At 32.7% G+C, this 27,509-nt stretch overlaps 1 protein-coding gene across 2 annotated transcripts; it reads right to left on the bottom strand.

The window, feature by feature from the left end:
• Window positions 1-123: 123 nt before the first annotated feature.
• Window positions 124-27,047, bottom strand: LOC106619362 (uncharacterized). 2 transcript variants are annotated; one of them, XM_036373182.2, is made up of 5 exons: window positions 26,527-27,047; window positions 24,323-24,452; window positions 1,975-2,226; window positions 1,760-1,913; window positions 124-791 (listed from the first exon to the last, which is right to left on the bottom strand). In XM_036373182.2, the coding sequence occupies exons 3-5, from the start codon at window positions 2,215-2,217 to the stop codon at window positions 691-693; spliced, it is 498 nt and encodes a 165-aa protein (XP_036229075.1). In that variant the 5' UTR covers window positions 2,218-2,226; window positions 24,323-24,452; window positions 26,527-27,047; the 3' UTR covers window positions 124-690. The 2 variants fall into 2 exon arrangements, with proteins under 2 accessions (XP_036229075.1, XP_014092894.1); XM_014237419.3 differs by lacking the exon at window positions 24,323-24,452 and having other exon boundaries at window positions 26,527-27,043.
• Window positions 27,048-27,509: the final 462 nt, after the last annotated feature.

The following is a 27,509-nucleotide window of genomic DNA, read 5'->3' as shown; positions in this document are numbered from 1 at the left end:
TTTTTTAGAAGAATTTAGTACAAAAATCTATGATTTTTGCCTAATAAGGGTTGATAATGTGAAAAGAAATATATATGAAGACAGTATATGAAATAAAACACAGAAACCAACTTAAAACACAAGTTTTGTTAAAAAATTTGTTATTTTTCTTTATTCGATACAACAATCACACAACAGTAAACATTTTGTTGCTTAAAGTATATTTCATATTAATGCGTACATATATGAGTTAACATCTACATACATAGTACTTTTTAAATTGAAATTTGAGTTAATTAAAAAAAAATTTGCACTAATTTCAGTAAATTCATACGATGAGCAAAGAGAGTGTTGAACAATACACAAATTAGGCAAGTATGGTGAGTAGGCAGATAGTGAAAAATGTAGGATAAGGTATAATAAAATTTTATTCTTTAATAAAATTAACTTTCAATTTACAAATAAATTGTAATTAGTTTGGTAAAAAATGAAGGTCGAGTATAAAGTTTCTGCCATTTGAAATGCTGTGCATATTATTGCCCTTGTGCTTAAAATTAGGCTGATTTTTCAAATGCTGCCGAGTACACACATACATACATACGCCCATGGTATGATATATTTTGCACAGTTTGACAAAAAAAACAAGTTGCTTCACACCTTTATATTTCTTTAAATATATTTTATTTTTATTTAATCGTTTTCGTTGCTCGTTTAACGGCGGTATAATTGTTTGTTGTAACGTCCCCTTTCGTTCTCCTGCAACAAAACCACGTATTCACTGTAAACAACGCACCAGCAGTAGGAGAGAATTGCTGTTAAAAAGAGATAATTAAAAAATTTAATTTTTGAAAATATAATAAAATTTCAATAAAAACAAAAAAAAATACGTTAACTTCGGTTGCATCGAAATTCACAAATACTTGGCAGCTATATGCTATAGTGGTCCGATCTGAACCATAATCCATGTCAAATTTGGTGAAGATATCTCGTGAAATGATACATATGATGATCCATACAAAAACTTAATTTTGATACTGATATCGGTTCCGACAAATGAGCAGCTTCTTGGAGAGAAAAGAACATGTGCAAAATTTTAGATCGATATCTCAAGGACTGAGGAACCAGTTCACATATATACAGACAGATGGACAGACAGACGGACATGGCTAAATCGACTCAGCTTGTCACGCAGATATATATACATATGTATGGCTATATTTTATAGGCTCCGACGTTTACTTCTGGGTGGATAAATATTATATAATAAAAAATAATGTCGTAATAATATTTCAGAGAAAAATTCGAAATATTTAGCATACTTTTAGGCGTCACAAAATTGAGATTCAGAAATGGAACGAGATCAGGCGGCATTCTGCGTTAATCTATGGACTTTATCTTCAATTCTGTTGCAGCGTATATCGATTGATATATATCTATAATCGAAGACACTAGCCTCAAGTAAATACACATTGTTATATCTATCGGAACGCTCCAAGCAGGGAACCGAAAGATAATTGGGACTTCATCAACAAAACGGAGAAGAGATGACATTGCTTGGATTGACTTTGTAACTCCTTTATGTTTAAGCAGCATTTAAAAGTAAATTAAATACAATTAAATATAATTGACCGCTTAACAAACGGGATTACATTTAAGTGTTAGGATATCATTAAAATTGGCTTGTCGATTCGAAAAAAATCTATGTTTGCAACTAGAAACCCTACAGCATCCAATTAACCTAACCCTCGATCCTGTTATGCGCATTCTATGTTTCGCTTACCTGTTGTGAGAAGTCCGAAGACTAGCCACAGTATACCAGTCAGCACGTAACCGTCAATGAATACTTTCACGGCAGTATATATCACCGATATTAGTAAGCCAATGGCTATCATAATGCCTAAAACAACCCATGGCATCATCAAATAGTGATTACGCTGCAAAATAAAAACGATTATAAATATTTTGGTGGTATACTGATATACGCCCGTCACTCACCTTCACTACGCCAATAATCATGAGCAATGATATCAGTATTGTCATACATAGATTTATAATTAATATAATCTTAACAGTATCCTTTGGCAGCCAATCAAAGTCTATGGTATTGAAATCGATGCGTAATGTCAAACTAATAACGATCGTTATGATGGATAGCGTGATTGCCAGAAGACCCGATATAATGGATCCATTACGTAGAGATTGGCAGAAGCAACAAGTGTTCGTCAGTGGCTTAGACATGTTGGCAAACTGTAATAAGAAGTAGAACGCAATTAAGTATTTGAAATGCGAAAGTAAACAAAAGTATAAATTAGTATTATAAAAATTGTTCAAAAACAAAAAAATCGTTAGCTTCCAAACAAGGAATTGATTTTGATCGTTCAGTTTGTATGTCAGCTATATGCTGGATGAAAGACGATTTTGCATGTTAGAAATACTGCTTAAACGTTAGAAAAAGAAGTCTTTTTTCAACAGATTGTGACTGGTGATGAAAAAGAGATCCACTACGTCAGCCCTAAATGCTCTGCATTTGGTCGATTCAGAAGGGCGTGTCGTATTATGAGCTTCTAAAACCGGGAGAAACTAATAATGGGGAACGCTACCGACAAGAACTCATCAAATTGAAGCGAGCTATTCCGTATAAACGTACGGAATTCGCGATTATATACAAGGCAATAATTTGCCATCATGATAACGCTCGGCCTCATGTTGCGAAACCGGTTAAAAACTATTTCAAAAACAGCGGCTGGGAAATTTGCCACAACCGCCTTATAACCCAGACCTTGCTCCTTCTGATTACCATTTGTTTCTGTCGAAGCAGAACGCCATCACTGGAGTACGGTTCAAAATCAAAAGAAAATATCAAAATCTGGCTTAATTTATACCGGCGCAACTCTTTAGATAGATAGGACAGAAGAAATTAGCAGAAAGTTGGGAAATGTTATAGTTTCAAATGGGCAATACTGCCATTGCACTTGTTTTTCTTAAATAACAGTTCCAATTTTGAAAAAAAAAACGAAAAAGAAATGTAGTTATCAAAAATAAAATTAAAAAAAAAATGCATTTGATTTCCATAAGATGTTTCACAAATTCAGCTTTAATTACAGTACAGTATATAAGTAGCTTTGAACATAAAACAAAGCACTTGCGATTTATATCCAATATCACCATAGTGTGCACCCATTATATATATATATATATATTGTATATATATTATACATATATAAATAAAACTGGAAGAAAGAATGCAAATGTATTGTATTTATATCAATTTTTATATATTTTTGCATTTCTATTTACAGTTGGCAAGATCTATAAATAACCAACGAATTACGTAAGCACAATAAAGCAATTAAAGAAAAACCAAAATGAAAAAATAGATAAAAAAGTTAATTTCAATTATAGGAGAACTTGGCTTAATAAGTGAAGTGTAAGGGTTGGAGGATGGTAGTATGATTGAAGTGTGCGAAAGCTATTTCCACCACAGCTTTTTTTGTCAAATGATTCACAGATTGCACTTGATTTCAATGCAAAGTAACGTGTGCTCACGCGATGACGGAATATCAGTTGCAGGATGCAGATAAAAGCAAGTTTTCTTTAAATGAAAAGACTGCAAATATGTTATACAAAAAAAAAAAAACGACGTGACAGTGCGTCAGTATTTTTATTAAATATAAAAATAGTATATACCCAAGTATACAGTATGTGCAATAACAAATTATATTATTTGCACAGCATTCGTCGGCTATTAGACAACACAGGCCGAGCTATTAATATTAAATATCACCCAATTAACTATATCCGTTCGTTGAAACCGAATAATAAACAACAATTTAATGGCAAAACGTCGCTTTGTTTGTTGTTCTTGGATGCACAGTTTTACTAGTTTCACTGACTGTTGATTGCCACGTTCAAAATTCGATTAAGTCAATATCAAATTCACGATTTCAATTACTTGTCATTCGCCTGAAGCGGGTAAGTGTCTTGTGCGTCATTGCTTAACGAAGATAGCGGGATAAGTCAGCGACAATTTAAATGCAAAACCGTGCCTGTTAACTACAAAATCTTAAAGTTAATTTCTGAATTATCATCAGGATTTTTAACAGAATTCCTTTCGAGAGGGTTTTTAAAATCACAGGTACAATAAAATTTGTTTTATTTGACAATTTCAACAACAAGCTACGGTGTTTTTGTATTTGACAAACATTGACAGGAGGAAAAAACATAAAATTTTTAAGTTAAAAAAAGATAACAAGAAAATACGTCAACTTGGGGCGCACTGAAGCTATAACATCCTTCTTTATCTTGATTTTGATAGGTCAGTTTGAATACCAGATATATGCTATAGTGGATTGATCTAAACAATTTGTTTGGGGATTGTAGCGCTGCCTTTGACAATAATTTATGGCAATTTTCATGAAAATATCTTGTCCAATAAAGAGTTTTCCATACAAAAATTTGATCTTGATCGATCAGTTTGTATGGTGACTTTATACTAGTACATGGTTCCGATAAATTTGTAGCTTTATACAACTACAATACAACAAAAACTGCTCCGGATAGGTACGTCACAAAAGTTTAAGAGACCTTTCTTCGACGGATATTAGCATGAAAATCTATCTGACGTAATATAGCCATCATACTCGCATCTGGCGACTAAGCCCACTATCTTAAGTTAAAGTAGCAACTCGATGACAATATATTTGATCAAATTTATTAACCTTCTATCCTGTAGCTATAAAAAAAGGGTTTGTATCGACATTTTTTCTCTTAATTTAAAGTACACATATTTATCAAATTGTCTCCTTAGTAATATTTTACGCTCGCTCCTTGTTTGTTGATATTTATAGAAGACAAAAAATTCAAACTAAACGCGCAACATGTCACCGCTGGTAGTGCCCAAAGGCGTACGAATATTTCCGAGTATTGGTGTTTGTATTTGCATAAGATCAGCGCTGATGCATTCCCCTAACTGTTTTTTGGATATATAGTAAAATACACGGAACGTCAAGCGCTACAACGTAAGACAGTCTTTAGTGATGGCGAGCAATGAAGACGAGCTAAACGCTTATGTTCACAAGTTTATTTTAATTCCAACAAATTAAAAAATATAAAAATACAACAACTTGTTGGAAAAAACAAAATAGTAATTGCTTACACAAATATATTTATACAAGGCAGTTGACTTTTCAGATGATTTGCAGTCAAGTGCATGACTTTGAAAGCGATCAAGCGCTATGAGAAAGTAAAATATGTACAACAATATATATACTTGTATTGAATACTTATGAACAAATATGTACTTATTTATATACGTAGTATAGCAGTAAAAATTTCATTTGAATTTTATTTAATAAATATATATATAATTGCTTTTTCATTATCAACAAACACCAATGGCCGAAATTTTACGATCTCTAGGTCAAAAAGCCAACATAATAAAATAATCTAGAGATTGCTGACAAAAATATGTTAAAAATTAAAATTAAATATTATTAAAATTACACGCAATCTTCGATGGCACTAAAAAAACTCCAAAATTTTTGGTCGTTTTGGGTCTGCCAAATTTCAATAGTCAGTTTGGATAAAAAACTTAGACTCAGATCATTTAATCGTGATCGGCTCATATCATAGCTCATATGTCTTTGCATATATCACTGCAGCAAATTTCGAAAAATGCTGTTTCGAGAAAAATGAGTTTCAAGATAAAATGATGAGCCTAATTCAATTGAGCGGCTACACTTTAGAAGCGCATTAACGCGATCTGTTGAAAGATTGTGAATAGCATTTACTGCTGTTTGATTACGTGTGATTCGGCGCGGGATCTGGATACTTAGTGCATTAAAATCTATGGGAGATATGCACAGAACAATTTTCTTACGTGTGCCTAGAGCTTATCTTAGAAATGGCGAGTCCTACAGTTTTTTGTCAACCTAAGCCGGTTCTTGTCACAAATACACTCGAACTTTTTCTTGTTGAATAGGTTTCGCTGTTATGATTAGAGATTTTTACAAATTTACTAAAAGAAGATTTATTTACAGTCCGCACAACTCCACCCAACACTTTTTATTTAGTTTTCATTTAGCCACCGCAGAAGCGAGGTGTGGACAGTTTTGTGACGGCCACACCTTAGCAACATTAATGCGCAAATCAGAATTAACGCACTTATTAAGGTGAGCAGATCAAGTAAAAACAAAAAGAAAATAGTATGCAGAAGATCAGGCTGTATAGCCGATATGCGGTCCAAACAAACCGTGCCATAAATTAAGCACGCACTCATAGATGGATATACATATATTTACAACAACATATACACATTTATAGTAAAGTTAAGTACAAATAAAGATGCGTGGTTTTATCGAACGGGCGCGCTCTAGATAACATTTGCGCAGATCCGCTTGTAGTTCGCAAAATCTATGTAACATTTTTTTTTTGCAACTGATTTATCGTGCATCTGGTCAATTTAGCTGGCGGCTGCTTATCGAATAAATACAATTAGCAAAAAAAGCAAAAAACAAATTAATGGTGCCAACACTAACAACATTTGTCCAGACAACACCGCCAGACCCAGCTAGACGCTAGTGAGTTAATGAACTAATTGCCACCGACGCCAATTGCTTAGGCCGTTCAAACGAGCTGATTGCAAAAAAAAGCCAATGAACAAAAAATATAAAAGAAAATATTAAATAAATACCCTCTGGGGACAACTCGACAATTATATAAATTGTATGAAAACAGATTTAAAGATACGTCAATGCTTCCAAAATTAAATAATTTGGGAGGCAATATGGAAGTTTGTAGACTATTCGTACTTTTCAAATAATATGGATGTTTTTAAATTTTTAGAAAGTTTTTCACCATCTTCCGAAGCCAATGTTACTCCTTATTTTCTGTTTCTTTTTCCCCTATAAAGAACTCTCGGCTATTATTTTCTTACACATCACTTTTGCCGAATTAATTCAATCTTACTTCTTTATTGCGATTTCGTCTGATTAAAAAATATTATATTAACCTAAGATTCAGAAAATTACTGTGCTTGAATATTGGTTAATGTGATTTTTATTCGATTTGGATCAAGGCGGGAAGCATGGAGTATTAAAATTAGTGGTAACTTGAGAGAAGTATTTATATTGCATACTTACAGAATTAAATGCTAGAATTGGAGGAAGCAACATAAACTGTTCAACTTTCACAATAAGTCCAAATATACACACCTCATTTCGTATTCGTCATGGCACAATGTGTCTAGAAAAACTGTCGTAATCTCTACTTCTTTCGTTCTTGAGTAAACACATTAGAATTAAACTAAGGTGCTATTATATTTGTTTGCAGTGCATTTATATATGTATACTATATACATCTATACACTTGATAACTGTTACAAGGTTTTTTAGCCGCATTGTGGCTGCTGTCGCTGGGTCGCTTAGAAATTCACACTGGGCTGTGATATTTTTCCAGCTGGCTGGCGTCATGTCAGACCTTCTCATAATACTCACCCACATTTCTACATATCCATTTTTAATTAAAATAATGTATACAAATACATATTTGTTAGTTCTGATTTACATTTAGATTTGGAGCATTTTCGTTTATACATGTAAATTAGAGTGAATTATGTAAGTTTATATTTTTGTTTTTTAATTATTTGTGTATACGATTTTTTATTTGAATATTCTTGAAGATTTTACGCAATGTGGATTCTGCATAACTTAAATATATGTGTGTGTATCTGAATTTGTATATAATTTTAATTAATCGAAATGTTTACTTAAAAGATTTAGGCATATTTTTTAAAAGATGCTACCTTCCGGAGCTACAATTCGGCAGCAATTGAAATCGGTGCCTTAATGGGCTTATTATTACTTTGTTTAGTTTTAACATTTGTATATCTCAGCAATTGAAGGTCGATGGTTTAAATTCAGGTCGAAGCAAAAAAAATTACAGAAAAACCTCAATTACCGATACGGTGTTGTAGCTTCTCATAAAATCCATCTGTATTTTATGGCAGATTAAAAATTCTGTAATCCTGTATTCGTCGGATAACATGAAGACGAGCATCCCAAATGTGAGAAGCTCGAAAAAATATCGAATAAGTAGCAAAACTTCGTCAAGCAGGGATAGAGTCACAGCTACTTTTCTCATTTATGATTACAAAGCATGAAAAAATTTCTCCCAAACAGGTATGAACCTTGACATTGCCGCCATGGCTGTGTTATCGTGTTCTCGAGATCGTGTAAGAGCGCCAAAGCCATCCATCGAGTAAATAATTTTTATATATATCAAAAATGTATAGATCATCATATATCAGAGGTTTTTTCGGGATCATAAATCTTTTGTGGAATACAAAATTGGGGAAAGTAGTCTTAACGCAGGTAGTGCTAATCGGATATGCAATAAGACTCTTTTACAGGCTGTGGGGTAACATCATCTATAGCACAATGATCACAATGTATATAAAAAATAAGGTGATTGGTAAAAAAGCGGAAATAATATTGGTTTGTTCATAAATTTTAAACTTTTTTTGGCTGATTTCTTGCTTTATTGCGTTTTCTTAGTTGTGAGGAAATCTTCACTAAAATAATATACAACAAATGCACAAAACAATGTGTTAACAACCAATCATTCAGAAAACAACTGAATATGATAAACAAATAATAGTTGACTGAGCAAAACCATTAAATTAGTTGAAACTTCACGCTTTGCGTGGGTGTAAGACCTGACTGCCTAGGTAGCTCAATCATGCTCGTGGCATGGATCACGTCATTTTCAACGGCTACAAAAAGACACGTAATAAATAAAATATTTCTTGTAAGTTGTTTATTTGAAAATATTATATCATAAAGCTTTCGAAGAATCTCAAGCGTGGGCTGTAACTCCAACGAAATTTGCATAAATCGCATAAAAATCAATGACGTGCATCAAATGACAAATGAAATTGATCTCTTTGCAGTCAGCAGTCATGTGGGTAAACATACACATACACAAGTGAGAAGATCTAACATATTTGATAAGTTTAATTTGATTTTCAGTTGTTGGCTGGAGAAAGAATTCATTAGCAGTTCTACTTGTATTGATAAAATTAATAATAAATTGCAGATGAAAGACGTTTGCAGTAACGAAATATATTTCATTTTCAAGGGGCGTGAAAGAACTAAAATTAAAGTTAAGAGCCTTTTAAGATCAATGAGATGTCATTGGGTGAAATGTGTTTTGCGCGAAGAGCTCTTACATTAGCCACCGTTGAACGTGAATTTGCGTAATAATCTTAGAAAAATTCCAAGCGTTGTACCAAAGTGAAACGCAACATGAGTAAATGGCAAACCTTACTGAAGACACTGACAAAATTGGACACAAATCCGTAAGCAAACATGGTTGCCACGAGCTGTCTAAATGCTAGAGGTATAACTAAATCTGAAAACGTAACCGGCCAATGGTTTGTGTTCAACGGAAATTGTTGCTTTCTAGCCACTTTGTTTAATATAAACAATATTCTGGTAGAATTAAGGTTACTTAATAAGGAATTTAATTTATCGTGATTTTGATCGGTTAGCTTGTATGGCAGCTATAAGCTATATTGGTCCGATCTGAACAATATGTATGTTCGGAGATTGTAGCATTGGATTAGACAATGCCAGGTTTCGTGAGGATATCTTGTGAAACAAAATAGTTTTCGTTCGATTAGTTTGTAAGGCAGCTATATCCGATAATGCTTCGATATCGGCGATCCCGACAAATGAGCATAAGATATTAGTTTGCGACAGACAGACATGGCTAATTCGACGCAGCTTGCTACGCTGATCGTCGCATTAATAACTGCTGATCTAACCACAAAATTTTAAAACCACAACAAATATTATTGGCTTGTATTATTACGCAATTAATTATTTTAATGATCGATGAATAAGAGTAACAATTGAGTTACACAATTTTTTTCGCGAAATAATGATGTAATAACCCCTTCTTTAGTAAAAATTAAACTGTGTAAACTTATTGATCGTGTACGGAATTAATACCTTCAATAATATTGTGCAAAAAACTATAAGAGGCAAATGTTGAGCATTTACATACATACAAATGTACATATAAAAAAATTAATTGAAATGTGTATGTGAGGACATACATACATACATATGTACTTATAAATGTATATATTATATAATAAAGTTAACTTCATAACATATCCTACAGTAGTGCGGCGCACTGTTTGTTGCTTACCAATTACGTCATATGAATTTTAATTGAATTGGAGCAATATTTGTAAACAATAAGTACACGCATGAGCGCACGTCTTAAAGAAAATGTGTAAACACCAAAACAAGAAAGACCAAAAACTTGGATACTAAGCATTACAAAATTGCATATATGCATGTGTATGTACGTACATATGTATATATTTGTTGGTATGCAATGTGGCATAGAATTTATAAAATTTTCTTACGTTCACTTAGAATTTTCAAACACTTATATGCACTTTCGGCTTTGCACTCGCTTTTACATGCATATAGGTGTGTGTGTGTAAGTGTATATGGCGTCGTGTATGTGGCTACTGTAATTGTCTTCAAGTGGAAATCAATTAATGCATTCAAGCGGCAAACTTCAAAGCAGTGAACACAACAGTAATCGGTCAGATCGATCGATCGCTTGTTGGTTTAATCAAAAGCGCTTAGTCTCCACTCTGCTGCTGCGCATTTTAGGCTTGGATGCTCGACATGTGTGCATTCACTTAGAGTTGGTTTCATTTACGGTCAATGATTTTTACAAGTAAATTACTGAAAAGTCAATTAATGCGAAAAAAAATTAAGTTTACAAGTTGTTGTGTGTATTGGAAAGGATTATTTTTGCAAATAAAAGCAGGTAAGGTACATGCTACGCTCAGACTAAGATAAGTTGTTGGGAAATAAAATGATTCAGAAACTTAAGAAAATGTTCGTGAAATTATTCAATATACAAAAAGATATCATTGTGAACCTAATTTGGATATCATTGCTAGATACGCCAACCTGTTGTAGGAGTTTTCATTGACCTCGTGTTAGGAAAAGTTCGTTAAGCAAACTATTTTAATAGGGTCGGACAGTAAGAATTTAAATAAGTAGGTTTAACAGAACGCAATAGCTGGTTGGTGTCAGAAGTAGGCTTTAGTTTTAGTTTTACTGCATATCTATCGAATGGTCCGAAAAACGAAAGGAAGATAAATGTAGATATAAACAAGACCTTCTGTCAAGCTTAAGGCTTTTGTAGCATAATCTGAAAGGCTAACTTTCAGTTTAGTTACTTAAGAATCTTGATAATAATAATTCAGTAATAGCAAAACTTATATGTGAGATTTTTTCGGCAATATACAATTTTTTAGATTATAAAATAAGAAAATTTTTGGAAAAAATTTTTTTTTTACATCTAGAGGCTTTTAAAGTAAATTTCGAGTTCAAATTTTTTTTGGTTTAAACTCTTAACATATATATAAATATTACCGAATTTGACGGTTTTTGACTCAAAATATATTTTAACGCTTAAGGAAAGCATGTTGTCGTTTAAGACTTTTTTTAAACTCCAATAATGACCACAAAAAATATCTTTAAGTTGGCAACTTTTAATTGGCCAGGAAGAGGACTCTCCACAGCTTCTAGAACACTTATCAAAATTTTTTTTACGAAATAAAAATTTTTACTCGAAATTTACTTAAAAAGTGAGTAGCGCGCCAAGAATTTAATTTTTTTGTAATCTACAAATTTTACCCAATTTTACCCTGTTATATATGTATATATGTACCTATTTACTATGTATGTCGCTCATACGCAATGTACATACACTTCAGATGACTTAACTAACACATACAGAGGTTATTATGTAGCAGCATATTACTACACAGTTATACACAAATTTTCGTAACTAGCTGGTAGTTTCTGTAAAAGAGGGATCAATCAAGAGAAGTATCTAATTTTATGTATATTAGTTTTGTGGAGAATATAAAACTACCCATACTAAAAACGAAATTTCCTCTTAAAAAATTTAAAAACAATAAAAAACGTTAAGTTCGACTGCCCCCTAGTTATGATACCCTTCACTGTTGCATTTGTTTAGCATAAAATAAGAGCCTTATCTTGATTTTTAACGATCAGTCTGTATGACAGCTATATGCTATATTGGTCCGATCAGAAAAATGTATGCGGAGATTATAGCGTTGGACAATAATTTGGGCCAAATTTGATGAAGATATCTTGTCAAATGGATAAGTTCTCTATACAAGAACTTGAGTTCGAACAATCAGTTTTTTTGGCAGCTATATGCTCTATTGGTTCGATATAAACAACATATTCGGAGATTTTAACGCTGTCTTGAGCATTAAGTTATGCGAAATTTCATTAAGACATCTCGTCAAATAAAAAAGATTTCCATACAAGATTAAGATTTTGATCGGTGAGTTCGTATGGCAGTTACATATATGTTACATGGTTCGAAATGAACAATTTATTTGAAGATACCGTTGCCTCGGACAATAATCCATGCCGAAGATATCTCCTCAAATAAAAAAGTTTTCTGTACAAGAACTAGATTTTAATTTGGCCAGTTTGTAAGGCAGCTATATTTTATAGTGGTCAATTTAAATGTTCTATTTATTAAAATTAATAGAATAAATTAGCTAAAGAAATATAATTGTTAAGCTAAATAGGCTTACAGATAAACTATTTTTGGAAGTTTTGCTCTTGAAAATTCTATACAATTAAAATAATGAAATAAATGCAATATTAAAGTTTAGGTTAAAAAACCAAATTTATGTGGCTTATTTGTAATAAATTTCTAAAAAGATAAAGAAGCAACACAAATTGAAGACGTTTCTGACTTCAACAAAGCTTAGAATTAAAATATGTTTAAGGAGCGTTGCCACGTGAAATTAAACGTAAAAATAAATTGTTATCAAAGCTTCAAAATTTGTTTGTGGTGAATTTCTAATACTTTTCCTTTCTCTTAATACATAAAATGCATATTTGTCACGCACCAAAGAAAGTTTCACACATACAATTTTTTTTTTTGTAATAAGTTATTTTCATAAAAGCGCCTATATTAGAAAAAATTGTTTTTCTAAAAACAGCAATTTTTATTGTAATAAAAAAAGTTTATGCATAATTGTTTAGTGGTTTACAAAATAGCGCCTCAAAATTAAAAATTAAAAAAATCTATGAGATCATTCAGCTATTTTGGAAGCTATACCCGATTTAGGCATAACAACTTACACATGCGGCAAAAAAATGAATTTCAGTAATCCAACAGTTTAAACAGATAAATGCTAAAATTAAATTTGTATAAATACCTATATGCACATGTACCGACTAGCATAGGTTAAAAGGTAAACAATCAACAAAAATTTTATTATACAATCATAAATATTCGCCGGTATTTTTGCAGCAATCACCAAAAAAGGTAAATCATGCTTGACCGGTTATTGAATTGCTGTTAATGAATGTGGTTGGCCGCCTGCGCATACGACTGTGGCGCCACCGAAAAGTGGTCAGCGAAATATTATTTGAGGCCTACACTTCTGATGTTGTTAGAATATTAAATTTTGCATAGTTTTTTAAATAAAGTTCTTGAGTTAAAAATAATTTCTATTAAATTTTTCTTTCAAATATACATATGTACATATATGTATAAAAGTGTAAATATTAGATAATTGGCTGACACCATGCGCCATTGTGTTTACATTCAACTAAATTATTTAGAGAATTGAATAGTGTTTTATACGAAAACACTTCCGCGGTGAAAATGTCCAATTTAATTGACCGTAAAATCCAGTCAACAAAAATAGACACATTTACGCAAATGTCAAACTAAAGCACCGGTAAACTATGAAAGCAGATAGACAAAACATATGCATATGGATACGTAAGTATATATATAGGTACATATGTACAAGTATGTATGTGGGTCTCTACATCTGTCGAATGCCGTCGACTGTGTGCACTTGTCAATGACCGCTAGATTTGTTGGCCGCGCGTTCGTAAAAAAGGTGCGTTGACAGTAAACAAACGTGCACACATACACACACACGTGCCAAAAAAATATGTATGTAAATGCGTGAATGTGATTGAAAGCGATCAGATAGACATTCATAGACCCACAAAACAAAAAACAGAAAAGTACTTGAAATGAATGGCCGCAGTGCGTCGTTGGAAATGGTGCGTCTAACGCAATTATCACACGCGTGCAGGCACAAAAAGCGCAAATGAATACTTGTAAATGTACACTTCACACCTGACAATGTAAAAGTGTCTGAAAACAAAGTAAAATAAAAAGCAAATACAAATAGTGATGACTAAAAAGTTGGGAAAATAATTTATAGTATTCCCACAGTATTAAAGGGTGATTTTTTGAGAGGAGCAGCACTAACCGAAATTGATAGATTTTTCTTACATTATATTCCCGTGAACATTGCCGGCAGGTATATTGCTGCGAAGTGTGCTCAAGGGCTCAGGAGAAGCTAGTTATATGAAGGGGTCCGAACGAGAACACGCTGAAATTATCTCTTCTTCTTCTTTTTCTTTACTCACACACCGAAGAAGAATATGTGGATGGGGAGAAGTCGCTGGAGTTGAGGAGGAGTGAGCTTTTCCAAGGATGGGTCAAAGCTAGGAGGGAAGATTTGAAAAGGAATTTTCTGTAAGGAAATCTCCGTCAGTTATAGTTTTAGGCTACCGGACCACTGCAGTGTTTTTCAGGTAGAAGTGGCTGCTATGATGGTGGCAGTAGATGTACTGCTATGAAGTGGAGCCTTATTCAGGGAGGCGAGCATTCATTTCCTCACCAGAGCGGCAATACTAGGGCTGAGATCGCGAGCTGTGCGCTCAAAGCTAGTCAAGGAGTGTCTGTTCTTACTAGAAATCAGATTCGTTTGGGTGCCTGGTCTCATCTAAATGGGACCACGTTGGTTCTCCATTGGCGTCTTGCGTTTTAGCACTGGATCAATGGACCTCGCGTACGCTTAGCAAGCGCTGGTCGACGATCAGCTCCTGCGATCAGTTACTGCGAGATCCTTTTGGCTTAGAGTAGAACGCAAGAGATCTACTGAACTTCTTGAACTGTCAAAAATATATGTCTCAGCGAAACGATACGAACTCTTCAGCAGTTTAAAAACTTTTATTAGGCAATATAAATTAGCGTATTGTAATATTGTTGTACCAATAATATTTAATAATTTAAGTCAGTAATCAGCCTAGGTAAAATTTTTTTCAATTTCTGTTTATCAAACATGGTACACGCATGCCTTGGCAGAAAAAAGAGGATGAGGATGATAACGCCATTAATTGAAAACCATAACTAAGCCGCAAATTAAGAGACAAACCCGTAATTTGGTACAACAAATCGCAATAATTAGGGGCCCCTGTAGTTAGCCAATTTGTTTAAAAGTGGGCGTGGCCCCGCCCTCTAATAGGTTTATTGTATATACATATCTCAAAACTATTCAAGCTATTTTATATTACTTAAATCTAGCGGCAGCCTAAATATAAGTGAAATCGGCCACCACGCCAACAGCTCATGTAACGGTTTTGCTAATGACATTTTGCATTCCCATGTTACAGTGTAAAAATGGGCGAAATCATACAGTAACTACGCCAACAACCAATATATTATCAAGTATACAAATCATGTATTAATTAATATAATATATCAGGATAAAAATATCCACGAATATTTCAATTAAAATATGACATTTCAGGCCTAAAAATTGTCAAATCGGACCAAAACTATTCAACCCCCCAGACACCGGAAATGTCCTATGGCTGACTTTTTGAAGAAAATATCGGTCAATCTGTGAGATATATACAGGGATAATGTTTTTTTGATAATAATATATCCTTGTGTCAAAAATGGGTTGAATCGGATCAATACTCCCACTTAACTAATACCAGGTTTTTCGAGCATCAGACTGACTTTTCTCCACATATATGTTTATATTTATATATTTATAAAATTGCATGAAAATAAGTTCTTAAGTGTAGCTGAGCAATTGTCAAAAATTAATTTTAGTATAATTTTGGCTGACGGGAAGTAAAATATAATAGTAAAACTAAGTGAGTCTAAGTGATCTTTAAATAAATTAATATGATACCAAATTTGATTGTAATCCATTCACCATCGTCGAACAATGAAGTTGAACCTTTTCGCTACATTTCTTAATATAAAGTTTTGCCAACATCTGAAGGTATTTCTCCGGTTTTAGTCCCTGCAAGTTGCAAGAGTATAAAATGTTCGGTTACACACCGAATTTAGCCCTTCCATACTTGTTATAATAAATTTAATTTATTGACAGTGTTCGCATGCAAAGTTAAATTGTAGTCTTTGTTTACAACAATATTGTTCGTGTTTTTTCGTTTATTTATTTTTGTTCGCTCAGCAAACAAAGCCAAAAACGTCATCATGTTGTTGGTGTTAAGTTTTTCACCGCAAAGTGTTACAGAAAGCACAAACAAGTTTTTGTTGTATTTACCTTAGTACCATATGTCTATCTGTCCGGGCTTTGTGCACAACGTTGGCGGTTACACGTTTCTGCGGAAGTGGTTTCCAGCAAGTGTCATATTACCTTGATAAATAGAGCATATACAATTGTACGAGTACTTTGTACAAGCAGTAGAGTGATTTAAATATAGCAGTATTTAAAAATGTAAACGTGAAAATATTTATACTCGTTTAACAAGAATTTTTTTTTGTTTAATAATGGCTCTTAAATAAGTTTTCTAGAGTACAGTCAATACACTTTCTCTCTTCTCCAATTCCTTGTATTGCTTTAAAACTCTCATTAGCACTTATGATCAGATGAGTGATCACCTGATGCTCTTTGGTTTTTAGGACACGCATTTAAAACGTTAGTTAATTTTTGTTACTCACTGAATTCTAAAATAACGGCAAATATCTGGTTATTACGAATTTTTTGCTTATTCAACCTCAGAACATAAATTTCCATTCATTAGTCTCAACCGCTTTCTTTTGGCGCTTTTGTGTCAAAAATAAGAAATTGGCAAACGAAATGCAAACAAATTTATTACCATATAATACATATATACATATATATATTGTTGGTATAAAGAATTCTGTTGAATTTTTCAGAAATTTAGGCAAATGTGCCGTTATTTCAGTGGAAAGAAAACATACTATATGTACGAGTGGAACAACAATTTGTGCTAAAAATAAAACGCAAATTTTTTTTTAGTTTCCCTTTATTATTGTTTTCATTATAATTTTAATGAAAGAAAAATTAAAACGTAAAAAATTAGATAAAAGGAAATTGTATTTTATGTCTTGCTTAGTCTCATAAATTTTAACTAATTTTATATTTAACCCTTTAGTGATCAAGTGGGCTAACAGATAAAGATTTACATTGTTCGTTTGTAGACCCAGAAATCAAACAATTTTGAGCGAAAAATTTTAAAATATATTGAAAATGTATACTTTTTTGATGTATATTTAGTTAAGGAAATAATAATAATTAATTAATAAGTAAACAGGAAAAAAATAAAGACAAATAAAAAATGTTACACAAAAGAACTGAACTTTGACCGCTCAGTTTGTACGGCAGCAATATGTTATGATGGTCCAATCTAAACAATATGTTCGGAGATTGCAGTATTGCCTTGGATAATAATCTGCGTAAAATTTCAGGATGATATCTTGTTAAACAAAATTTTTCTATACAAGCACTTGTTATTGATTGATTAGTTTGTATGGCATATGGATAGTATGTAGCTATAGTGTTTCGATATCGGTGGCGGCGACAAATGAGCAGCTTCTTAGGGTGAAAAGAACGTTTGCAAAATTTCATATCGATATCTCTAAAACTGAGAAAAACGCTGATCATTTATATATGTATGGACATGTGTATATACATATATATTTTTTATAGGGTCTCCGCCGTTTCTTTCTGGGTGTTACAAATTTCGTGGCAAACTTAATATACCCTGTTAAAGGTATAAAAGTAAAATAAATAACTGAAAGCTTATACTAAAAAGAGAAATATTTCAGGAAAATTTCTGAGTAAAATAAAAGTTATGAAAATATGGAACCGTGGTTTTTTCTACTATTTCTATCAAATCGTTATAAAACTTATCTAACAAAAAAATTTGATACCTATCTTTAAACATATATTCCAATTTTTTTTTGAAATTAGGAAAAATATCATTTGCGCACTCGAGGGTTAATGAATGGAATATTTCATAGCTTTCACTATTTTTCAATGCTGGCTAAATCATAGTACAACGAATTAACTCATCTCCATAATAAAAGTGCTATCAAATTGATTTATTAAATGCGCCAACAGCCATAACAAAAAATCATTCGTAAAACATTCGAATATAAAATCACAAAAAAATGTTGCTGAAGTTGAACTGTATTGTGAAAAGTCAAGGTTGCCAAAAATGTCAAAAAAATTTTGAAGAACGTTCGGAAATAGTATAAAGAAAATAATAATTACATAAACAAGCAGAAACTAGCAGAAACACACCATTCAAAATTGAAATCAAAGTCTTTCATTTTTTTTTGTTTTAGTTTATAAAGTGATTTGCGTCACTGTAGACTGTTTATGTAAATCCGTAACCAGATTTCACCTTCTGCGTTTGTTAAACTCATCGACCTAAGAATTATATAAAAACGAATGTCACATATTGTCGGCGTCGAAAATCCCTCAATCATAATAAATCTAGTGACGCCAAATTTTTTGTTTCTAATGCCCGTAAACTAAATTTTTTTTAATACATTAATTCGTTTGACACATTATTCCAATCTATTTTTCATACTAACACCCACCAAACGTGAGAGATTTCGTGAGAGATCTTCATACAAATTTTTGCAACATCGATACACATGTATTTTACATACACACATACATATGTACCTATGGATGATAAGTATATGCAAATTTCATGCTTTCTACTGATCTTTCTTCACTCTCGTTCTAATGTAGCTGTCTTTGAGCGCTTTTGTGCTTTTAACACTCTTTGAGATAAGTGTGTAAATATGTATATGCCCCCAAAGATACATACATTTGTATTCATTTATTTATGTATTTATCTCAATAAACTTAACCTTCAATTTCACTTTTGAATAAAGACAAAGTGTTCTCAGCGACATTGAACTTTATTTTCGTACAAATTGGATAATGGGATTTTTTTGTTTGATATTTCACGTCGTGAGAGTGACATTTTTAATTTATGTACATGCATACATACTTATATATATACTATACATTTGCACTTACATATCTGTTATTCGAAAAAAATAAAAGTGATATTTTTTGTCAGAAGATTTGTGCAAATGATAAATTGAGAAGCATGTTTGTGCCAATTTTTTTACAAAGAAAGTGTGTCAGCGATGATGCAATTTTTAAAAAATTATGACTCATTTCGAAAGTAAAAAAGAAAGTGCAAGAAAATTTATTTTGAGAGCATTTTCAAAATTTAAATATTATATCAACAAAAACTGAATTGCATCATTATTTATGGACTTAAAACAAAAACAATAATAATAATTTGAAAAAGAAAGAAAATACTTTTTTCATCAAATGGTTATTCAACAGAAATCTACCTTTTCTGGAGCTAGCGGGCTTTTTGTGATAGTGAACCCGAACATATAGATAAATAGATATAAGATATAGAAATAATTATTCGATTAGCCCGAAAACCGATTATTCGAAAATCCGGTTTGAAACCGTTCGTACGAATACTATCCGAATAGTACTATGACTATTCGAATAGTTGCTCTGCTGTGAGTATTTGAATAAATGAAAATTATTTGAAATCCAAGCAGAATTTGATTTTTGCCTTTTTCCTTTTTTTTTGAATGACCGCTTTCTTTAATTAATTAATCGAATAGTCGACGACTTACGACTATCCGGAAAGTGCAAACCGATTGTAAAAATCGAATAATACCCTATCCGGTTAATACGGTTAGTCGATTAGACGAATACCAAAGCTCTAGTAAGACCTTTGTCTCTTCTGCGGAAATCTTACAACGGTTATGACGGTGACGTACTCCTTTTGCGTATACGTTATTTGGATGACCTTTACGTGCAATCGCCGCGCATTCATGGAGCAGATGACCCGCCGAGGGATCGCAGAAATAACTGTTTTCTGTTGCGCAAATGTCTATGTCTGACATGTCAGTCTGCAGTTGGCAGTGTGCATCGCTAAAAGTCTTAATAGTAGTCTAATTTGTCTCAGGAGAAACTGAAAAGTCTGTACTGTCTGAAGCTTTTCAGGTTGGGTATTCCAATATAAATATGACTTCGATAGACAAAGTTCAGATACCTTTAGCCAAGGAATCCGAATATTATAATACATTGTACTTTTAAGTAGCGGATTTCCTTCTCCGTCTCAGCATTTAATCTGACAAGAACTAAATCTAACACATGGAGTATATAATGAACCGCATGCTCGAAGATATGTTCCTTATTGTTGGAAGTAGACTACACCGTTATTTAAATTTCTCCCTTTCTTGTCAAAAAACTTTCTTGTATAAAAACCCAGACTTCGGCGTTTTCGATTGGAGTTTTAAGCGAAAATTCATGTAACTGTACAGTTCGAGGTATGTACACTACTTTCTGAGAAAATAGTATTCTTGAAAATACTCTCTCTTTTCGAACAATAAAAAATGGCATACAGACTAATTTATTACAACTTTCCAACGATCATATTGACCTCATCACGTCATGCAGCATTCAAAATCAAGCTGCCAGCTAAAATACACACATAAAAAATTGTAAATCTTTAATTTTGACAAGATTAAAGCTTCATTGTACACCCACAATTTGTATGGCCATGAATGCAAGAAAACATTTACATTGTATTAAACAAATATTTCCATAAAAGAAAAAGCAGCAGAGCAATAAATTTACACAACCTGTTTGCACGAATGCTTCTCTCAATTTATTTGGCAGAAGAAGGAAAAAAAAACACAATAAGTAATCAGTGGAAAATAAAAGAATGTGCGATTCTTGTTTTTTGTTTTTAATAAATGGTAAAACAACTTTTTAAACATGCGGCTGCCGAAAAAGGCGCCTACAACAAAGTTAGTAAGTCGTTGTTCTCATTCCATTTTTCGCTATGCATCAGGCGTCTGGATCCAGTGAGGTGAGTAGTCAGTCAGATATTTACTGATCGTAAGCTATTATTGTCATTATTAGTAATCTTGTATATATTTATGTAAGTAGGCATACTCGTACTGATACCTGAGTCTAAGTATATAATTTTCTAGAGGGATAGCAGATCTGTGTTTTACTTGCAATGAAAGTTGTACACCGTTAAAAACACCCTTTATAGATATATACAAGTATATATACAAATATGCATATGTAATTTAAAAGCTTCTCTAACAAGCATTTGGAATTTTATCTTATTTTGCTGCTTTCATCGCAATTCTTTCCACTGTTGACAGCCGTTCCTCTTATTCTTACATTTGAGAAATAAAAAAATAAAAATTAGTTTCCTAAATGCTTTTACATTTAAAAACGACAAATATATTATTATAGAATGAAAATAAATTTGCGCACTTCCCTTTGTGGCGATCTTACTTATGGATGTCTGATTTATTGAACACTCTTGCCATTAGTTCCACTGGCTTAATGACCCTGAGAATAAGCGAGTAAAATGTGATTATCAATGAAATAAAAAAAACCAAACACTTTTTATTTACGAGTATCATTAAGAAAGTGTGTTTTCACTTGAGAATTGTCGTGTCAGCTTCTAATTGCTTTAAAACATTTTCCATTTTGCAATTTGTTAGAATTATGAAGCAGTTATGATAAGATTAGATTCCCACATCAATTTAGTACCTTACGCTGTGTGTAGCTGGCGTGGTGAAAGAGATTTTTGTTAAATTGCGGATATAAATTTAATGAGCTTGATGTCTTACACAGTTATCTCATAATATTGTCTGTGATATAGAACGAATATACGAGTTTAAGTTTCATTCGCTAAGGCAAAATCAGGTGACGTTAATGATTGTTACTATTTTACCGGAGATGTATTGCTCAAAATAATTGAATCAATGCTTTTGGGTTCTTTATACCCTAAATGGGGTATATTAAGTATAAAAAATATATGTATGCATATAAATGATCAGCATGACGAGCTGTCAATTTAGCAATGTCTATCTGTTTGTACGCTTGTTTTTATATACGCGAACTAGTCCCGCAGTTTTTGCAATATCGATCTGAAATTTTGCATTCGTTTTTTTCTCCTGCAGAAGCATTTCATGTGTTGGCACCGCTGATATCGGATCACTATAGCATATAGCTGCCATACAAACTAAGCGATCGGATTCAAAAGCTTGTATGGAAAACTTTTTAATCTGACGAAATGTCTTCACGAAATTTGGTATTTGGTTATTCGTCAAGTCATCGGTGCAATCTCGGAAGAAATTGTTTAGGTCGGATCACTGTAGCATATAGCTGTCATACAAACTGATCGCTCAAAAACAAGTTCTTGTATGGAAACTTGAAAGGTTATTATTGCTTCGGTGCAACCGACTTTAACGTTTTTTCTTGTTTTTGTGTTTGCTTACAACTGTTCAAGATATAACTGCGTTTACAGCATAGAATTCAATTTACGTGACGCCACAGGAAGTAGTGTAATTTAGACATATCATATGACCTAGATGGCTACTAAAAAGAACATTTTTTGGTATTCCCACGTTGTGTGGCTTATTGCGGTGTTCTGTTGAAATTGTTGGCACTTAGCTTATACTTTGTGTTTTGTGTATAGGACAAAAAATCGTCTACAAAAATACATAACCCCATTTTAATTGAAACTTTAAATGCCGAATAAATTAGAAAATCAAAATTGTAATTGTAATTGTAATTGTATTTTCTCTAGCTGGATGTTTTATACATATAAATTAACGGGTGTACATTTAATTATCTTCTGTATTTAAATATTTTCGCTGGTTTTATGAACGATCTAAATATGCGGCAAAAATAAAAGTGAAATAACGATTTTTTGGAATTAAAAAAAAACTCTAAGTAAACCTAATCACATCTAAGTGGTAGCCCAAATTTGACGCTTCCATGCAAGCAAATTATTTACGTAAATGAAATTCCATATTGGCTAACTGTAAACTTTCTATTGTCACTAACAGAAATTAATTAAATATTTCGTAGTTAAAACCATAAAAGTAAACAAAATAGTTTGTATAAGTGTGAGGTTACGATAAAAATGAATGAACAATCATTGGAGCTTTGTTTTGAAATAGTATATATACCTACATGTAGTTGGTATGTGCAGTATGCAAATCTGCTTCCACAAGTAAAGAAATATTTACAAAAATAGTTGTAAACCAAAAATACATTGCAAGTAATAACACTTTCGATTACTGAGATCTGTTCAATGCAGTTAGAAGTTAATATGAAAGGTGTTCGCTAAAGCCACATTGGCGATTCATTGTGACAGCTAAGCTACTCACACAGGTGTTTATGAGAGACCCCACAAATAATATATGTAGCTACTGTTAGTTATCGTTGTTGCTGTTGTTTAGGGTTACTGTCGATTGGTTGGCTGGCGTATGTCGCGTGCCTTCCACATGTGTACGCTGTTCGTCATTTCTGTTGTTGTACGCTTGATTGACCGACCGTCGGTGGAGGGCGCGGGCAGGGTACGATGCACAGCTGTCTGTTTGGCTACTTGCTTTTGTTATTTGCGTATTTAAATTAGACACCGAAAGGCAACAACAACAATTGTGACAAACAAAAAGGCAGATACAAAGTTTCGTTTTAAATATAAAAAATGTAAATAAATTGAAAAATATCGCGCTCACTTGTTTGTGTTGTTATTTTATTTTATTTATATACTACGTAGCGCTACGTGTTATTTTTTTGTGTGTGTGTTTTTTTTTTAATTAAGGTGGCGCCTCCTCCTTACAACTACTGTACGCCTGTTAACTCAATTTCCGAGCGATCGTTTATCACTTCGATTTCATCTCAGAGCAAGAAAAAGCAATAGAAAAAATCGCCTTTGGTTCACATATTCACTACATATAAATGCAACGCGAATATTCACTATTTACATATGTATGTATGTACATAAGTGCTCATATGAGTATATAGTTTGTTGTAAATAGAGAATTTGCACTTAAAAATGCTGTTCGATCATTTATGCAATGATCTTGGTGATGAGGCATGCAAATGCATACCAATTGACATTGAGCGCATACCAAATATATATACATACATATTTTTATAAACGTGTACGTATGTATGTGCTTATATATATATATATATGTATACTTACATAACACCCTATATGTTTATATTATATGTATATGCATTTAACAAATTCATTAGAAATAAAAAAAAAAAAATGCTTTAATTTACCAGCAATCAATAAAAAGATGCTTTCTCTGTTATCGGCGCCTGTGAATTGGCGGATCCGTATTGATCTTTATCAGTGATCTGCAGGTTGCTGATTACCGCTGGTAGTGTTTTTGTTTACAAAGGTCGCTATCTGTTGATCAAAAGATAAGAAAGCAATACAAAGGTTTTTGTTATTGCCGCTGTAGGCAGGTTATAATGCCTTAAATAATATTTGTATTTTTCCAATATCCAGTTCTTAAATCTTCCATTGTGTAGTAGAAAAGTTTATTATTTAAAGGTCGTTTAAAACTTAGTAATTTCTTTTGCTTTTCTTCGAATTATTGTTACGGATTTTTCTTTTATGTCACTTAAAAAATATCTTTTTCCCTTTTCTTTCGCTTTTACAAACATTTCAATTTAGTTCTAATAAATTTTTTTGCATCTCTGTGATTCGTTAATTATAAAGAGTAATAACTTCATGAGACTTGGTATATGTTTCCTTTGCTTTATAAGCAAATAAACTCATATTTCAAAGTGCTATTTATGTTGAATACTTTCATCTCATTGGAATTTACAAATGAATAAACAAGAATAATTGAAGGCATAGAAAAAAAAAATGTTTTGACCCTTACTCTTGGAAAAAGTACGACAAAGGTTAATATTAAGCTTCTCCAACCAAATTGTCGATTATTGCTCTATATATTCAACAAGGTGTCTTCAAATAAGGATTAAGTGAATATTTTGGTTTTCATATGAAATGAAAATCGGCGCAGTTGGTCTAATATTGAATTTTATAACTTATGTTGATTGAATGACAGATTAATTAATGTATAGTTCCAGAAGTGCCAAGTTAATATTGGTCGGAGACTTTTGCGTAGGATCCCTACTATTTCCGGAAAATTTTCCTGTCATACAAACTGACCGATCAAAATTAAGGTAAAAACATTTTTTGCTATAAGAAATGCACCTATGAAGGGCAATATAGCTGCCGGAGCCAGCGTTTTTTCTTTTCCCTATAAAATGTTTATATATGTAAATGATCAGCATGAGCTGAGTCGACTTAGCCATGTCCGTCTGTCTGTTTATTTGCGAACTCGCAGTGCTGCAGTTTTTGGGTTATCGATCTAAAATTTTACACACGTCGTTTTCTCCCCAAAAAGCTGCTCATTTGTCGGAACCGCCGATATCGGAGCACTATAGCATATAGCTTCCATACAAACTGAATAGTCGAAATCAAGTGTTTTGGCATTGGTTATTGATTTGAAAACTGAACGATCGCATGAACTTCTTGTAAGAAACCTTTTGTATCTGTGAAGGGTATTATTGCTTCGGTGTAATCGAAGGTAACCTTTTTTTATTGTTTATATGTATATTAATATCTTATTTTTTATTGTGATATAATTTAAAAAAAAATCAGATGGTTAATTAGAACATAGAAAATAAAAAGGAGCTCTAGAAAGGATATTTCGAAACCAAATATACATATGTATGTATGTGTCATTGGTCGATGCCATTTTAAGGACATCATGGTACGTTAGGGCCTGAATTATAGAAAATGTATTTTTTTTCGAACCGAGGCACGTGCTACGTGCCCGGAGTTCCTAAACACTTTTAAATTTTCACACTTTTTTGGCCAAAATATTTTTTTCAACCTAGTCCTAAGAAATCCTGTTCCGACCACGAACCTCATTACAGGCAAGCCTAAAGTCAAGCACCGGTCCATCTATTATGCTGTTTTCAATCTCAGAGGAAAATTTTTTAAATACATATTTATTTCTTAATTGCAGTAACCTAAAAAAAATTTGAATTTTTTCGTTGTTTTCTCGGAGAACATCTTGAAAGTAAATGTGTCCACGTTCTAGAGTGGTGTAACCTCTGAAGCTGGTATTGCATGAATATTTCCAAACATTTTATTTTTAGATGGAACAATTTGGGGATTGGAAATCTTTGGGCTTCTTTCAGTTACAACGTAGGGCTTTCGGAAGTTTGCCGAGCTATGTAAGTCAAGAAGGTTGTTATTGCAGCCACAGATACCCAAAGGATTAAAAGTACTGTTACATTATTGTATTTTTAAATACTATATACATCATTCATAGTGCCTTATTTGAACGACATAGTCATATACTAAATTCATTAACATATGTATGTATGTATATAAGTAAAGTATACTACTTTTTTGAGTAATATTTATTTGTTTATTGATTTTGTTTTTGTTTAGCACTTACAGCTTCTTTATATTTCTGCGCTCTTGGTTTAATTTGCAATTTTTCGTTGAGATTCTTTTCTAGTTTTCACAATTTACAAACGTTTTGTATTCTGTATTGGAATTGTTGTTATTTTTTTTACGTAAATGCACGACTAGAATATTGTTGAAGCACTTAGCTAATGCTAATTTATTTATTTCCTCGGCAACTCGTTTGCACTGAACTTGAAAATACGAGTACTGCACGTTTTGATTTTTCCTCACTTGGGTTTCTAACAGACTTAAGACTTTTGTTTTTTTTTTTTGCGTTATTTGCTTTAGATCAACAACATCTGCGCTAATTTAGTCATCGGTTTCAAAATTCAACACCTCAACTTTTATTTACGCAATTTATTTCGTACGAGGAATATTTCGAATATCAACAGACGCAACCGTTTTTCGAAACTCGCTTCTCAAATGCTAAACCGCTTTAGTACGCTATGTGCGTTCATAACGTAATTCAATTCACGACTGAGCGTTTTCAGTTCAGCGTTCCGTTGGCAGCTGCCGTGTACGTGTAGCGAAACTTTTCAATTTGTTTATTATGTATTCAACTGTTTGCTAAAGCTTTTATTGTTGCTATTGCCATTGCGCGAACTCTCAGACAGGCAGTCACTTAGTCGTCTAGTCAGTCGTTCAGTCGTTTGTTCAATTGTTGCTGCTGATCTTGCGTCGATCTGGCAGATATAAACAAAACGTTTGTCAGCAGCAAAGATCTTTGCTCGACGCTGCGCGGTTCTTGATACTTTGAAAGCTCGCTGTGTAAACTGTAGTTGTTTCACATAACGATTCAACTAAGCTTATGCTAATATATTAATTAATATTAAATCTCTCTGAAAAGAGAGTAAAAATAAATACAGCAATTGAAAATAGTCAAAATATTTAGTACCGGAAAATCAATTGTTTATACTCTAAACAGGGTGTACTAAGTTCGCTACGAAGTTTGTAACACCCAGGAGAAAGCGT

Source organism: Bactrocera oleae, chromosome 2 (assembly GCF_042242935.1).
Source record: "Bactrocera oleae isolate idBacOlea1 chromosome 2, idBacOlea1, whole genome shotgun sequence".
Lineage (NCBI taxonomy): Eukaryota > Metazoa > Arthropoda > Insecta > Diptera > Tephritidae > Bactrocera > Bactrocera oleae.
Note: the sequence above shows the minus strand (reverse complement) of the source record. Positions and strands in the feature narration are given on the sequence as shown.